Source organism: Sarcophilus harrisii, chromosome 6, assembly GCF_902635505.1.
Source record: "Sarcophilus harrisii chromosome 6, mSarHar1.11, whole genome shotgun sequence".
Classification (NCBI taxonomy): domain Eukaryota; kingdom Metazoa; phylum Chordata; class Mammalia; order Dasyuromorphia; family Dasyuridae; genus Sarcophilus; species Sarcophilus harrisii.
Window position 1 is genome coordinate 152,518,851 of NC_045431.1, and position 17,820 is coordinate 152,536,670.

Genomic DNA, 17,820 nt, shown 5'->3' on the forward strand with positions numbered 1-17,820 from the left:
TGACAGTAAAGTTTAAACTTTGCAACTATCTTGCCCTTCATTATAATTCCTTCTTTTATGTGGGATAATTTAGCCCAGTCAATCTACCCTCTTCATCACTTTGTTCTGTTTTTTTAGGTATCATCTCATCAGTCATCTTAAATTCACACCTTCTATCTACATATTCTCCTAATTGCTCTTATAGTAATAAAGTTAAAAATTACAAATATTATTTTGCCATATAGAAATAAAAATAGTTTAATCTTATTGAATTTCTTATGTTTTCTCTTGTTTCTTTTTTTCCCCCCACCTTTTTTATGTTTCCTTTCAATCATATATTTGGAGGTCAGATTTTTTTTTCCAGTCTTTTAATTAGAAATACCTGAAAGTCCTTTATTTCATTAAATGTTCATTCCCCTCCTCCCACAGAAAGATATTCAACTTTGTTCGTTAGGTGATTGAGTCATAATCTTAATTCCTCTGCCTTCCAGTATAGCATATTACAAGTCTTTTGATTCACTAATGTGGAAGCTGTCAATTTCTGTGTAATTCTAACTGTAGCTCTATGAAATGTGAATTGTTTCTTTTTGGCTGCTTGCAATACTTTCTCTTTAATCTGTGAGCTCTGGAATTTGGCTATGATGTTCCTGAGAATTTTCATCTTGGGATCTCTTTCAGGAGGTGATTGGATTTTTAAAAATTTCTATTATATGCCCTGGTTCTAAAATATCTGGGCAGTTTTCTTTGATAATTTCTTGAAAGATGTTGTCTAGCTTTTTGGCTTTTAAGTCATAACTTTCATGTAATCCAATAATTCTAATATTCTCTCTCTTGGATCTATTTTCTAGGTCAATTGTTTTTCCAACGAGAAATTTCATATTTTCTTCTTTTTTTGCATTTTATATTTTGTTTGATCATATTTTGATTTCTCAAAGTTATTAGTTTCCACTTGCTCTATTCTAATTCCTAAGGAATGATTTTCTTCAGTGACTTTTTACACTTCCCCTTTTCCATTTGGCCAATTCTATTTTTTAGGGAGTTATTTTCCACAGTAAATATTTTTTTACTTTTTCCCATACTTCTGTTTCTCTTTTCACAATTCTTATAATATTTTTCTCATTTCTTTTGCCAATTTTTCTTCCACTTCTCTATTCTGCTTTTAAAAGTCCTTTTAAGCTTTGCCAGGAATTCTTTTTTGGGCTGAGATCAAATTACATTTTTCTTTGGGGCTTCACCCATTTTGACTTATTGTCTTATTACAAAATAATTTGACTTATTGTCTTATTACAAATATTGTCTTATTTGTCTTCTTCTCTTCCAAGTTCATACCTTGATCTTCTCTATTGCTGTTGTAACTTTCTGTAATCAAGATTTAAAAAAAATTTTTTTCTTCCTTTTTTTGTGATTTACTATTTTTATGTGAGAGTTAGGTTCTGGTCCTACAGCATCCCAAGTTTTTTGTGCTGAGGCTCTGAGCCTTATTGCTGGCTTTCACTGAGTACTTCAGGGCTTAGCTGCTTGCTTTCTCTGGAGGATAGGCTTTTCTTTTGGCTTTTATCAGGGGAGTGAGGTCTCTTTTCTCATTTTTCTAGGTGTAGGTTTTGACTGCTGGACTGATCAGGTCTTATTGTTGGGTTGCTATGGTACCTAGTCTTTCTGTTGGCTCACCCTGCAGCAGGGATCTTGTGGCTGGTCTGGCACAGGGGTGAGACTCTGTTGCTGGTGGAAACAAGGTCTCTCTGCTGGTAGACCCTAGGGGAGGAGTCTAGGTGTTTGTCAGTCCTCAGTCAGGTTGAACTACTGGTCAGCAATGGGGTCAAGAATTCCTTGGTGATTTGCACTGGAGCTGGGGTCACTAGGGTGGGGGCTTGCTGAGCTGTACAGACTGCTGATTTGACTAGAAAGCTGCTGGCCTGCAAGGAGGTGGGAGCGCCCTGATGGACTGTTCTAGGCTTGGAATCTTGCTGCAGGTTCTCTGTTGTAAGACTGGCTGCTGTTGCTGTTGCTCTTGGATCTTGCTTCCCTCCTCCTCAGTGAGACCTTTCCTGGGGTAAGGGGTAGCTGGTAAGGGGGTAAGGAACCTTTTTTTTTTTGCCAAGGGCCATTTGGATATATATAACATCATTTGCAGGCAACACAAAATTATCAACTTATAGAGTACAAACAGTGGGAGGTTAGGAGCTTTCAGCTCATCATCAATTGTAGTTGCCTTAGCAAATGATTTCATGTGCCTTATATGGCCTATGGGCAGGATATTTTCTGCCCTTGTCAACAGATCAATTTTGAAGCAGTTTTCTTGTTGTATGAAGGGGAGTTTGGGAAGACTTCAGATGATTCCTTCCTCACTCCACCATCTTGACATCAGAAATTCTAAGACTGGATATTATTGTACCATCAGGGAAAAAAATCTACAAAATTAAGACATGCATGAATTGATACCAAGAAATAAAGTGAGTAAAATGAGGAGAACTAGCAACATTATATAGAAAAATAATTGAGAATCCTAAGGAAGTCATGATTTGATTGGACTGATGACAAAACAAGCTATTTCACTTTCTGACAGAGAAGCAATGTATTAAATGCAAAATAAAAAATATATTTTTTCAACAGGTCATTTTGAGAATTTATTTTGTTTGATTATACATACTTCTTATAAGGCTTGTTAGTTTTTGTTTTCTAGTGGGAACTGAGAGGGAAGATGAGGGAGGAAGAATGTAGTAAGATAGAAAATTAAATGAAACTAGGATTATTGATATATCTTTTTTTTTTTTTTTTTTTTTGGGGGGGGGGGCTGAGGCAATTGCGGTTAAGTAACTTGCCCAGGGTCACACAGTTAGGTGTTAAGTGTCTGAGGCCAAATTTTAACTCAGATCCTCCTGACTTCAGGACTGGTGCTCTGACCACTACACTACCTGGCTGCCCCTATTGATATATCTTTAAAAAAAAAAGCAGAGTAAAGAACAGAAGGCCAGAAAAACACAGAGACAAGCAGGACAACTTTGAAAGCTTGAGTGAATTTATTGAAAAGAAAATTTCATATGTGTGTGTGTGTGTGTGTGTGTGTAAAATAGAATAGCTTCATATATACTTCAACAATGCTCTTTTTCTTTTCTACTATATATACAGAAATGTCCATTTTCTTTGGTCTTTGTTAAGTTCAGAAAAAAAATAAAAGAAAAACACAGATTTTTCAGTTTATTAAATAACCATTAAATGAATGGTAGTAGAGCTCTGGAATTGGTGACTAAGCAATATATTGAAATACCAGTAATAATGAAATTCACAAACATTACTTGGTATAAGTTCAAATATTGGATAGAGTCAAATAACTGGGTGATGGGTGACTTATAACTGAAGATGGGCAGATTGATTTATTAATCAATCAATAAACATTTATTAAGTACCCATTATGTGCCAAGCACAATGCTAAGTACTGGAGATACAAAAAGAGGCAAAAAGTCTCTGACTTCAAGAAGCTCAAGAGTAAAGGATTAAAACATAAAGCAAAGCGGGCTTTAAGATGGGGTGTGATACCTAATTGAAAATGTGATCTTGTCATGGTGTAGGGCTGTACATGGACTTGGCTCATTTCATGACTAGACATAGAACAGAGTTAAAGATGAACTATACAAGTGCTCCTCCTTTACAAGGGGCCTTTCATTATGGGGCTGACCTCTTCCAGCTTACTGAGGGTAATGGTGTATTACCTTTTCACTGAATGGCTCTTTTTCGTTGTAATATTTATCAGCTTTTAAGTCCAGGAGAAATAACAGCTGGGGAGTACATAAAATACTCCCTATTGTGTGGTCACTTGAGGAGGTGACCTCATCCAGTGGAGACCTCAGACTGAACTCTTATGCTGCAGCCCTGGCTGCCTTACTCATTCTGGGAATATCTAATACTACTCTCCGCTGGCTTTAGTTCACCTTGGCCCTACTGAAGTACGGGGTTGAAGTCCCTGCTGCGGACCCAACACCATGCTTGGAGGCTGCATCTGTTCAAGCCAGTCTCCCAAATAGCAAAGCCTCTGCTTACTACAACGCACGCAGGCCGGCCTTAAGACAAAGGCTTCTGCCCAACACCTTCTTACTCCTCCTCTAGAGTGGAGACAGATTTTTCAATGCTGACTCACCCCAGAACCTCATGGGCTCTTATGCTGCCCTATAGGTGCCACAGCTAGGAAGGGTGGTATTGTACAAAGGGCAGGCCTTGGGGTCAGAAAAGCTGGGGCTCAAACCTTACTTTTGACAGGGTTCCCTTGGGTACATCTTTGCAAGTATTTACATCTTTGTCTTATTTTCTACACCTGAAGTATAATAACTACTTTGTAGTCCACAAACATTCAAGTCTTATTGAAATGTCAGTTATTATTTCTGCTCTTGTTGTTCATTCTTAACCACAAAGTGGTGAGGATCTGGGTTTTGAAATCTGGATTTACTGTGATGTCTGGAGGCCCCGTCTAATCCATGGAGCTCCCATATGAGAAAAACCACAGTACCTCAGCCCATAAACAGAGAGTCTCTCACCCTTAGGACTCCTAAGTGAGACCACAGTCTGTCTTGGAGGCTCTTGCTACTAAAACTTCACATGGGATTAAGGCCATGAGACAAGCCTGGTTTGTGTAGAATTTGTTCAGGCTATGCACCACCTCCCATTATCTTAGGATCAATGAAAGAAAATGACGTACATAATAAGTTCAGTTAGGCTTGGAGCACCAATTATCAAATATTTAGTGACTCGGATGACTGGCCTGATCTTCTTCTTGAGAAAGAATGATTTTTATCTGTTATCATAGGACCTTTGAGAGTCAGAGTCAATCAATCAATCAATAAACATTTATTAAAGACCTACTATCTATCAGGCGCCATGACAGGTGGTAGATATACACACAAAAATGAAATGATTCCTGACCTCAGTAAGCCTACATTAAAATAAGGGACATAACATATGTACTACGTTTGTGTGTCTGTCTCTGTGTTTATGTTTATAAATATACACATGTGTGTATACACATATATAAACCCCCCCACCCCTCTCCACACATACCCACACCCACATACTTCTTTTACTGGACTCTTCTACAGAAACTACAGATACTGTCAGTGTATCTCAAAATGCAATGTTAAGGATGGCAGTTTTTTGCTAGTTGAAGAAAATGTAAAATGTCTTGCTTCTCTCTATGGAGTTAGAGAGAATTTGTGTTTTGTTGTTAATTTTTAAGGATTATAAAGAATCTGAAGAGAAGACAAAGGAGGAGAATGTAAGGAGAGGTTTTCTGGTTAGAATTATTTTATTAAGATAATTTGATGAAGAATCTATGAGCTGGCAAATAAAAACGCATACTGAGAAAGACTTTCCAGTGTTGACTGAAAAAAATGGAGAAAAAGTACTGACCTAGTTTTTAAACTGAAAATTAAACTTGCACCTTGAGGAGAAATATGTAGAAGATTCTTAAGAAATTTTAACCATTTCCCCCTTTTATTCTAGTTTTTCTTTCACCACATGACTAATCTAGAAATATGTTTAAAATTATTGTACATGTAAGACATGCTGTCTTGGGGAAGAGAGGGTCAGAGAAAAATGTGTAATTTAAAATCTTACAAAAATGAATTATTGATTTTTATTTGTTCAATATTGGCATATAAGCATTTTTCACTCGTAGAACTGGGAAAGGAGGTCTTTAAAAATTTTTTTTCCAATATATTAGCTAAATAGTATTTGATAAATAGAGCTGGGAGTTTGAGTTAATTAAAGACTTAATGAGAAAGAGGTTAAGATTGTATTCATTAGAATGACAATATCCAAGCAAATCCCTGGATCACTCAAAAAGTTCAGAATGATAAAAATAAATATGAGAATCAGCCAACCAGAAGAATAAGGGTGGTAACAAAACAAATGACAGCCATTCAATCATCCATCATGGCTGCCAGTTTGATTCCTAAAAGACTGAATTAGCACTCTCACTCCCCTATTCAATAAACTTCATTGGTTCTCTATTAACTCTTAGCAAATATATATCCTTCTCTTTGGCTTTTAAAATCCTTCACAATCTACCTTCCAAGACTAAATACACAGTACTGGACCTTTCGTATTCATTATGGTTTGGCCAAATTGGCCCTTCTACATGTCACTCTATCTCACTATACTTGCTATCCCCCACTATGACCTCCATGCCCTCCATCTTCACCTTTGTCTTTTACAATTTCTAGCTTCCTTCAAGATTCAGCTCAAACAGAAAATGTTCATATGCAAGCTATTACTTAGTATTCAGGTACATTAAAATGAATCACAGGTACCCCTCTATCTGCTCTAACTAAATCACAACTTTTGGAGCAAACATCACACTGAACAACTCTGACTTGGTGAAACATGTGATTTTACAGGGAAGGACCATCCCCTTACTGGCCCCTAAGGCCAGAAAGAGTCACCTATTCTATAGACTTTAAAAGGGGGGCAAGCCCCGTCCACTCTCTCAGAAGATATAACTTGGCACTGTCTCTCTGGGAGGGAGAGAAGGAAGGAGGGACATCTCTCTAGGATGTCCACTTATGATGGCCAGTCCCACATGGCAGGCATAGCATATACTCTCTAGGTGAATCCAAATTAGGATCTTAAGGCCTTCAATGCTATTGTGTGTGTTTTCCCCTAAGCTTAGGTAGAGATACTGAGATGAACATTTTCAAAGTTGAGTTTAAGAGGTTGATTATTCCTGAGTTGTCCCTCAGTCAGTGTAGGATACATTCTAGGAAGTGTTCCTCACAAGTACTTTAGTATGTATATCAGAGAAAATGACCAACAAAAAGAGTATAAGTCCAAATTCTAACATGGAATGCCAAAAGACATGGATCTTAAGGGAACTGTACGAACAACAGAACCAAAGTGAAGTTGAAATACATATCTAACGGCCCCCACTACATGTTCCTAGTTTTAATTTTGAATTACCCATCCTCTGTCAGAAGATAATAAAAATTGTAAACTACTATGTCACTTTTTAAATCTTTATATGTATTTACGACGTCTTTTGTGTTTTAATCATTTCTTGTGAATGACTATTGTTCCCTTATAAACACTGTAAATTGAGTGCCTTTCCATTCCTTTTTGGGAAGTCCCTCGAACTAAACCGGATCTAAGTTTTAAATGATTACCTCTAGAGCTCCAAGATTGGAAAATTTATAGAGATTGAGAAAATAGTCCATCTTTTATTTTTAGAGGAGAGGCTCTCCTAGGTAGGATTGAATAAAGTCAGTGTACAGCTCAGAGGCTAGATACCCTGAAAGAGAAAGGGTGGTCCAGTCTTTTGGATCAATGCTAACTCTATTGACATTCTATCTTAAATTATGAGCAATATCTCAAGGTTTATATTAACAAAAGAGAACTTGTTTAAATATGTATATAATATATTCATTTTGATTCCATTTACAAGGAGCTTCTGCAATTACTGGTGGTACGCTAAGTAATACGCAGTCAGGAACACAAAGATTTATGCTAACTTTGAGAAAAGTAGGTTTTATAAATGGTTTATAAATAGTTTTAGAATGGTTTTAAAAAACACAATTGTCAGGGAGGATGTTTGTCATATGGTTACAATATTGATATTATCTACAAAACTGATAATTACGGCACAATTAAGAAAAGGTCTTTTCTTCAATGCAAAAGAACAAAAAAAATTTAAGAAGCTTCCTTGTCATTTTCTTATGGAAGGAATCGTAGGAAAAATATTAATAAACAAATATGTGAAAATAGATTATTATTATTATTTTCCTTATAAAATAAGCATAACAGAACATAGATTAATGAAAGCATGTCAGAGATTTCATGTTGGAAAATCTTTTTACATAACAAGCAAAAATCTGTGTAGTATAAAAAAGAAGAATCTTCATAAATATTCTATCTTGGGAACTATAAAAAAGCTAGCCATCGACTACATAAATGTTGCATGTGGATCCATCTCATGTATATGAAAAAATGTCAGCAGTTTATTTCCATAATTATCTATGGACTATTATTCCATAATTTATTTCCATAATTATCACAGCACTATTAGGTACACGGTACACAGTATAAGCTTTATCTCAGGAAGATAAGCAAGGAAAGATGGTTATTAATAAATGCTTGTTGATTGACTGATCACTCTCTTGGCCATTTTCCACTTTACCCTACCATCCCTAAACCTCAAAATCCATTCCACCTCATCCATTAAATATATGAATACACATCCTTACTTCTGGTTGTGATGTTGAGCCTACAGAGGATAAGAGGTCCAGCATGGCAAGCATGGCTCCAGGATGGATGACAACAGCATCAGAAGTCTGGAGAGATGAGGCTGCTGGCTGTTGTTTCACATCAGCAACATTTTTGGAAGGGTACCCAGAAGATGTTGAAACAGAATGATATGCATGCCTATGGAACAAGAAGGAAGAAGAATTTCTTATCTACCTACAACAAAAACTTATTTATTTTTTATTATTTTCTTTTACACAGTGTTATATAACACACACTCCCTCAAAAAACCCTATACTTCAAAAGCTAGGTGATTCTGTCTCTTAAGACTAAATTGTATTAAAATATTACCATTAACTCAATCATTCAGGGATATAAACCCAATTAGTGAATCTTTTAGATGCTCATTTTTCCATTTACTTTTCTTATTGGAGTTAGGTTATGGGTCAAGATGAGCAAGAGATGAAAAAAAAAAGTGATTTAATACTCATGCTAATAAATGCTTTTTGGAAACTCTGATAAAAAGTTTGATGGAAAGAAGAATTGCTATAAGAATTACTCTTTTCATGCTCTATCAGTCTAGTAAGTACTAGAAAGCCACCTAGTTTTAGTAAATCTAATTGCTGGATTAGGGTGATATTCTGGGAACTAAAATTGGCTTTATCTTAGGTGAATTTAGATGCATCGGAGTCCTTATAACTTGCCCAAGACGGTCACCCTCCTTGCATGTATTCTATTTTCCACTTAGAAGATGCTATCAAATGTTATATACATAGAAAACTCATAAGAACGCAGCATGACTAGATGTTTTGTGTGCATTTTTCTCTATTACCATATGCTTCTCTTTCAAAACCAATACCAATTTAATAATATGCTTCTGAAACTTGAGATATCTATATATTTTTTCTACTGATTTGAAATTCTGGCACTAAGAAACAGGCACTCTCTTAAAGCAATAAGTTAGAAAAAGAAATGATTATTTGAATCTGAAGCTTTAGAAGTGCTCCCTGTTTCAATGAATCCCTGAATCCAATGAATTATCTGTTTGAAATCATACTTCCCTCACAAGACAACTGCAGATTAAAAAATGCTTCGAATTTAATTATTTGCCAGATGAGATAAACAGAATTGGTGTTTTAACTGTTTTAATGAAAGCATCATTCTCTCTTTTTATAAATATTAAGACAATTAGTATCATTATAAATAAATTGTATTCTTTTTCTGAAAAGTATGTTCATCTTTGCTTCAGCTATCCCAAGAACATCCAAGAACATGCATATATATGCAGCTTTTTCCCCTCTGATTTTTTAGCAATCTCTTTAAGGATTGCTTTATTTCCAAACTCATTAAAGAACAAGCTTAGAAAAGGCTCAACATCACCTCATCACTTTCCATCCTAAATTTTAAATAGTGAGAATTTATCTTTATTCTATCAGAAGTAACACCATCAGAATATACAGGATGCTACAACAAATTTGCATTTTTTTTTCAGCCCTTAGTGTTGCTAGAAGGGTCTTTTCTGCTCAAATTTTTCCTGGTCAGTCTGAATCAATAAGGTCAAATCCACTTTCCCTTTAAAAAAGGATATGATGCTTAATCAGGCCACAAATGCAAGTGTTTATAAAGTGATACTTGCTAGGTTTTTTCTCTTTCTAGTTTTTAGAAAAACAGATACCACACATTCAAAATATGAATTTCCCTAAAAGGTAAATGTGACTGAAGCAATACTAAAGAAGACTAAAGACAATTTTTATCTTTGGAAATGAAAATAATATATTCCACAAAGATTCCTTAAATTGACAATTTGCTAACATGAAGATATTCTGACTATAAATGATACTGAAAACAAAACTAAAAAGATAAAATATGTTTTAACATAATGACTAGAGATAAAAGTTTCTAAAATTCTATTAAACAAAAATGTTATACATATATATATTTGTGTATATATATATATATATATATATATATATATATATATACACACATACACATTAGAATTTCTGTCAAACAGACACATAGTTTATACATGTAAATGTGAAGCAGCATGGTATAGTGGATCTTAGAGACAGTAAATCCTCCTATATTCAGATCTCACTTCAGACACATATTGGCTGTCCCAAGGATGAAGTCATGTCACTCCATGGTGACTGAGCATGGATAAACTTCTGAGATCTGCTTGGGAGAAGCTGGTATGCTGAGAGTGAACTATACTATAGTAGTATGAATATGCACTAGAAGGAATTTTGATTCTTGAATCAGGAGACTGAAATTCAAATCCCGCTCCAAGGCTTGCGAGCTGTGAGGTCTGGGGAAAGTCAATTTCTCTCCCTTGTTCTCAATGTTACCATCTGTAAAATGAGAAGCTTAAACTAAGTAACCTCCAAAGTCCTGTCCACCTCGCAATCTATAATCCTAAATAAGATAGCAGTAATAGGATGGTACCAGCTTGGACCCTGCAAACTGTAGTTAGCTAAGCTATTTTTGATCAATATAAACAGAGGGGAAAGAAGAAAAAAGATGCTCCAATCCTGCATGTGACAAGCCTCATTTTTCATTAGAGGAATTAAATAAATCTTTAAAGGTAGGAATAAAACATCATCTTTCTCTCCCCCCAAACAAATTTAATTATTAAATTTCACTGAAAATGCAGGCTACTATAGTATTTTCTTCAATTAAAGTATATTATCAATTTTACAAGTCAACTAAAAGTAACCAAAAATGTAAAATCTTTGATATCAAACTATCCAATTTTATAGATCACAACTCTATCAAAATATTTAAATCTAAGATGTTGGTGCAAGTAATTCTTTAAAACAACTATTATTCAAAAGATGGAAATGAAAAACCCTCTTGTGCATTTTACTTCCAATTATAAAAATTGACATGTGCTATATCATTCACTGGAAAAAAAAAACCCCAGTAGATAAAGAATTTTAAATCAATCCAATTAAGGCTACTGAAATCAGACAAATTTCTTTTTTTTTTTTTTAATTGCAGTATCTTTTAAACACAGGGAAGCTTTACTATCACTACAAGACAAATCAAAAATTTCACAAGATTATTCTAACCCACAATGTAGTTTAAACAAAAGGCTTGAGTTTTTTGAGACTTTAATCTCAGAGGACTTTAGTCCTCAGCTATCTGAGGAAGATAGCTTCACCAACCCCCAACTGACATGGTGGCTAATTTCACTGAACTCCCTTTCCCCCACTCTTTTTCAGAAGTGATGGCTCTCTGCAAAAGAGTGGAAATAGAAAGTTACTTGAAAATAAAAGTAATATAAATTTGAAATTCACCAAACAAAACTTGAACAAAAACTGATGTTGCTAGTCGAATGAAATCATATCTCTAGGAACACATTGAGCACAATAAGAGCTGATGTCAAATAGTGCTCTGAAGTTCACAAAATGCTTTACACCCATTATTCCATTTGACAGAACAGCCCAGGGTGGCAAATGCCACAGGGATGATTATGTTCATTTTACAGATAATGGCACTGAATCTAAGATGAAGTCACCTGATGAGGAGCAGACAGTCTAATTCTGGCCCCAAATCCCAGTTGTCGTCTCCTTGACTGCATACTCCATGTTCCCAAGGGCACACCTTAAGGCTCCTCTTAATAGTAATATTTATTCCTTTCAAGGTTTCCCAGTACTTCACACACAGTGTTTCACTGGAATGTCACAAATACCACAAATACCAGCAGATGAGGCCTGCTGGTATTCTTATTCCACATTCCAGATGTGGAATTCAAAGTGAGAGGCTCAGCTCAGAGAATATCCAGGTCAAGCTGGGTCAAAAGCTGAACCCAATCTTCCTAATTCTAATTCCATTGCTCAGAGTCAGAACATTTCAGAAATGGAAGAGATGTATATAGCAGTCATTTATTTGGACCAATATCTGAAAAAAAATTCCCTACCACACAACACCAACAGCAAGTGCTGTCCTTTATACAGGAGATAAGCTATTTGTCAAGGGAGGCCCTATGTCCTATAAGGCTATAGGCTTAAAAAAAAAAAAGCTAAACAATTCAATTTATCAAAGTTTTTAAATGCTTCATACTATGTAAAATACTGAAGACTCCAAGATTAATCAAGATATAAATGAATAATCTAGTAGAGAGATAAGACAAATACACAAATAAATATAAAACAAAATAAACAATAAATAAATAGGAAAGATCTGACCATTGTTATATGAGATATTTAAGGAAAGAAAAATCATAAACAACCAAGGATATGATGAAAATTTTCATGAAGATGTTGATCGCTGAACATAAAGTATTCCTCTATACAATGAGCAAAAAGATACTTCTAAATCATAGGGATAATTAACTAATTCCATGTTCAATTAATTCCAATGATTCCTTATTACCTTTAGAATCATATATAAACATTGTTATTTACATTTAAAGTCCTTCAAAACATACCTCCAACCTACTTTTCCACCCTCCTTTTCACACACTTTTTAGTTCAGTCAAATTGAACCCATAGTGAAAAAAAGAATGTTTGTTTCAGGGAAGGAGAGAGGAAGAAAAAATATCCTCAACACTTTGCTGATCAATCAACTAATAAGCAGGACTTTGAACAATGGAAAGGATTTCAGTTGACAGATTAGTGGGGAAATCATTCCAGACATTAGCATGTTCTAAGTAAGGCCCAGCAGGCAGAAATATCTAATAGTACAGCTGAGTTAGAATATCAAGTGCATGACAAAAGCATATGATAAGGCAGAAAAGGTAGGTTAGAGCTACTTTGATACCCAGAGGTTAGGTAAGAGTGTGAGAAGTAAGTCCAGACAAGAACCTGGCACATGCCCAGGAAAAGTTGGATTACATGCCTGGTGACTTGAAGACAGTCACAAAAACTGCTTCTTTTTTGACCCTTGCTTGGGATGGAAAGTGGCAAAGTTCCAGGGACTAGTCAGCCTTAGCTAAATTATGGTAGGCTGGGGTTTGGTAAAAAAAAAGAAAAGAAAGCCGTGAGAAAAAAAATTAATGCAAGAAAAATTACTGTGACTGCTAAGGAACTTAGATTCTCAAAATGTGTTCTAGTAATTTTAAGGCTTAATTTAAATGTGATGGAGCAGTTTGTTCTATACTACACTGTGGTAGGGATTGGAGTCCGGGAAGGGAGGAGGTATTGTATGGAGCTCTACTATACCACAATGCCTCTCATAAGATATATAAGCACAAATATTACATAGCTCTTACTGAACTTAAAATAGTAACACTGTAATTCAATATTCACTTTACCTCTTAAGTCATCCCTATCTTGATACATGAGAATAGAAGGGAACAAATCTAAGACACACAAAGCATCAAGATAAAAAATAGAAAATCATTGTTTTATATGGGCAATAGTCAACAACAAGCAAAACACACTAGCCTCCATTAATATGGCTTTCTTCTCCTACTCTTCCATTATGATCACAGAAGATCACTTATCTGTCAGAAACTTAACTCTTCCCAACTAACCTCATGCCATAATTCCAGTATAAATGAAAACAAACACCAGCTTAACAAGCCCCAAGACTCCTTGGAGAGAAAAGTATTTTTCTTGCTGTAAAAATAGTGTCATTAAAACGAAGCTTGACTTGAAAGCTTCATGAAGAAAGCAAGATATTTCTGTGACTAAGATATAAAATCTGTAGTTTGTTTTTGTTTTTACCTTCAGAGTAAGCTTCAAAAATTGTGGTTATTTTTCAGTTGTGTCCAACTCTCCATTTCCTCACTTGGGATTCTCTTAGCAAAGATATTGGAGTGGTTTGTCATTTCTTTTTCCAGTTCATTTTACAAATGAGAAAATTGAGGCAGAATTAAGTGACTTGCCCAGGATCACACAATAAGTGTCTAAGATCAGATCTGAACTGAGGAAGATGAGTCTTTCAGACTCCAGGCTCAACATTCTATCCACTGGGCCACATACTTGCCCCAAATACATTTTAGATATACCTTTAATTAATTACTCACTTATTCTTCAACTAAGTTTTCAAGTTATAATTTGGACCAGTATTATAAAGAAAGATATGAAATAAAACAGGACTGGAAAGCTGACAAATGAACTAATTTAGAAAGCAACTTCAAGATTTGAATAATTTTTTGTTCATTTTTCATAGTCTTTAGCCTAACAAACCTTCTGATTACAAAATCTAACAAAATTGATTGAGTCTAATTGAGTAAATGTCTACATTAAGATTAGTCTGTTAATAATTAGAAACTCCCAAGGAATGATAACCTTCTCCTCTCACCACACATTTAGTGTACATACATGTAATGTTGCTCTCTTTTTCTGGTACATACCTATACAACACACATATTTTCAAAAAAAGGGAAGCGAGAAAAGGAAGCATTAAGTGTTTTAATAATTCAAATGAATACTTCCAACATCAATGGATAATTCCAATTATTCACTTCAAATAAACATGGCTGCTCAAAAAATAAAAGCAATTCTATATCTTTATAAATGACTGTGCATTTCACTGTTTGGTGCTATAAGTCACTTTTTTGTTTCAGAAGTACAGGAGAACCACAGATTTTACAAATGAGAAAGGGGTAAAAAAATTAAGAGACAAAAAAAGTGAGAAGCAACACATATTCTAGACCCAACAGCAGTATGAAGAAGGCAAAACTAGATCACACAAACATGAAAATGAGCAAGGAAAAGAAGCCAAGTAAGGCTCCCTTCTCTTATATGGTCAGTACCTTTTCCTGGACACAGCTGGCGTACCCCAAGGAGAGGGGAGAGAAGACTCATTTGTCAGGCAAGGAGGGATCTGTTCTGCATGACTACAGGTAACAAAACAGACATTGGGGTTTAGAGGGGTTAGAAAATGGCATAAGAAGTCTGAGGTTAGTTAGCTGTACAAGAATACCAGTAAAAGCTTAATCAAATACACTTTTTATACCCAACAATAACAACAAAGAACATTACTATAATACACACATCACATGGAAAAGGAAGGCATGCATGGCACAGATGTTTGCTCCACAAAGCAATTCCATTTCACCTACCATATTTTCCATTTCCTATTTTATATACACCAAATCAGCAATTTTATCAATGTGGGGAACTCCTAGTAAGGAACTTTTTACCAAGTCAAGGTTGGCATATTGCATGCAATTTAAAGTACTAGAGGTTTTCCTGGACTTTATAGTCAGTTTCCTATTTACTATGCAATAATGTTATGCCTAAAATTTCCTTGGAAATTTAGTAATTTATTAATAATAAATGAGGAATCTCAAAGAGAAGGGAAAAAAAATCAAGAAACAAATAAGAGGTCAAATCTGAGCATGAAGAAACCACAGCTTGAATAGATAAAGGGATTATAGTGGTATAAAACACAAATTCAATAATATATGAATAATTTTTCAAAAATATTTGTATTCAAGTCTTTTATCCTTAAATCAAAGACATCACTAGATTTTTTTTAGAAAAAGAAATGAAAAACTGACATGACAATTTTACTATACCTGAATACATATCTACTTAAATAGATTAAAGACTCAGTTGTTCTTAGGAAGGCTTCAAGAGTGAGTTAATAGTTTTAGAAAGTCAGAACAATTTCCAATAGAATCTGTAAAAGGAAAATTAGCTAACAAATGTTCAATATTGAAGACATTTATCAAGGTTATCTATTATTGATTATGCAAAGACTAATGGAACAACTCCTTTATTTTGTCAAATAAACTCTAATAACCATTAAGTAGATGGTGATAATACCTAGAAAAAGTAACAATGTCATTCCTTTTATGTTATTTTTAGGAGATTTAATTAAAGAGATAATGCAAGAAATGTTAAGTATTATATAGTTATGTTTCTTATTATAATCCCTAACCCTGCAACCTTTAACTTTAACAATCTTCTCAGAACATAAATTTTGGTATAATTTTTCAAAGTATATCATAACAGGCATTTAATATATCATTAAAAAAAAGGAGTAAAATAGGGAAAGTCATCAAAAATGATATTTATGAAGATGATCATTTTCCATTTACCAACCAGAATCATTAAGCTCAAGTGTAATACTTTTTGAAAGTTTTCTTATCTTGTTTTCAAATCTACCATATTGTCCACTGTATCCTTCTCCACATCCTCTCCTAGAGATCCAATACTTATAATTTGCTTTTTTTTCTCTAAAGGAAAAAAAAAGTTGTATACAATGAACCAACTTACCAGAAAACTCTGAAAATCTATATAATGTTTCACACTGATAGCCTTCCATGTACATCTATTCTTACTAAAATAAAGGTAAACTTAAATTTAGAGTATATAATGTCAAAGAGTTCTTGGAAGTACAATGTTATTAGCTATATGTAAAACTGAATTTATGGATATTTCACTAGTATAATCAGATAAGTTTTGGATTTTTTAACTGAACCTCAATTAAATTCCTAATGTGATGCCCTCCTTTGTGAGAACAGAAGTGTGGCTGAGCACTTGGAAAGTATCTCATTAACTAAAACCTCCCATAATAAAAATTACAGAGGCTTTAAGCTCAATGGTGGTAACTGAATATATGTCTGGTTATTGTCTGAACATCTTGAAAAGCTCCTCAGAAGAAGACTGGCTCCCAAGTAAAGAAGGATTTGGTTAGTCACAGCAGCTCTTGAAACTGCCTGTAGGGGGAAAGGTTGTGATTTGTACTCCTGGGAGAAGTAATGGTCACTATGTAAACCGGATACCAGGGAAACATCAAAACACTAGGAACATTTACCAGAAAGGCAGACTGTGAAGTTGAATTGTCTTTTGAAAGTAGAGAGGTTATAAATCCTAAAAAGATTAAAATATATGATGATAGCTTAAATGTATCAAAATTTATTGAGACCATGCACTCTGAACAGGAGAATTCAGGGAAAAGCACAACCTTACCTATCGAAGGAATCTGTGGCTACTTTGTAGAGATAAATAAATAGTTTACTGCAGTGTCGTAATGTGGGTGAGACAGAGTCAATAGATGTTAAGTCATCTTCTAATAGTCGCTGAAATGGTTGGGTATTTGAGGGAAAAACATTTAAGGGGCTTATCTTCCTTAAGTCTGAAAAGCAACCAAGAAATCGGACAGCATCTGCAAGTTTCTCATACTGGATCTCTGTTTTGAAGAAATGAGAGTTAGCTGGTTCATAACGCATTGCTGCAGTCAATGTACAGAAAACTGTATGAAGAAGTTCAAAAACTTGATTCTGATTCACTTTCTCCCAACCATTCTTCGGTGGACAACTCAAAGATCTTTCCATGGCAACAAGCAAAGACGTAATGTAGACAAATCCTCCAACTTTCCTAAAAACTGTTCTTGTGCGATGACTCTCTCGTAAAACTGAGAGGAGGGCCTGCAAAAATACAAAAATACCACCATGAAATACAGAAACGAAAAGAAGCAATTTTGTGTAGTGAACTAAGGAATTCTTTTAATTACAATTCAACAAATATCAACTCAACATCTAAAGACAAACTATGTGATGATTTAAAGAAAAAACAATTACTTTTATGTAAGGCACTATCTGGCCAGATAATAATAACTTAAGCTTATATAGATAGCACTCTAAGGTGTACAAAATGCTTCACATAGTATGCCACTGGAATCTCACAACAATCTGTAGTTTGTAAGAGCTACAGGATT

At 34.7% G+C, this 17,820-nt stretch overlaps 1 protein-coding gene across 8 annotated transcripts in view; it reads right to left on the reverse strand.

The window, feature by feature from the left end:
- WDFY3 (WD repeat and FYVE domain containing 3) overlaps positions 1 to 17,820 on the reverse strand; it is a 310,689-nt gene that overhangs the window by 145,214 nt on the left and 147,655 nt on the right. For 7 of the 8 annotated variants that reach the window (XM_031942903.1, XM_031942898.1, XM_031942897.1 and 4 more), the window contains 3 exons: positions 17,073 to 17,530; positions 14,906 to 14,989; positions 8,202 to 8,379 (listed from right to left, as the gene is read on the reverse strand). In XM_031942903.1, the coding sequence (XP_031798763.1) occupies positions 8,202 to 8,379; positions 14,906 to 14,989; positions 17,073 to 17,530 (720 nt within the window). The remainder of the gene's footprint in view (positions 1 to 8,201; positions 8,380 to 14,905; positions 14,990 to 17,072; positions 17,531 to 17,820) is intronic. The other variant, XM_031942901.1, reaches the window with a different exon arrangement.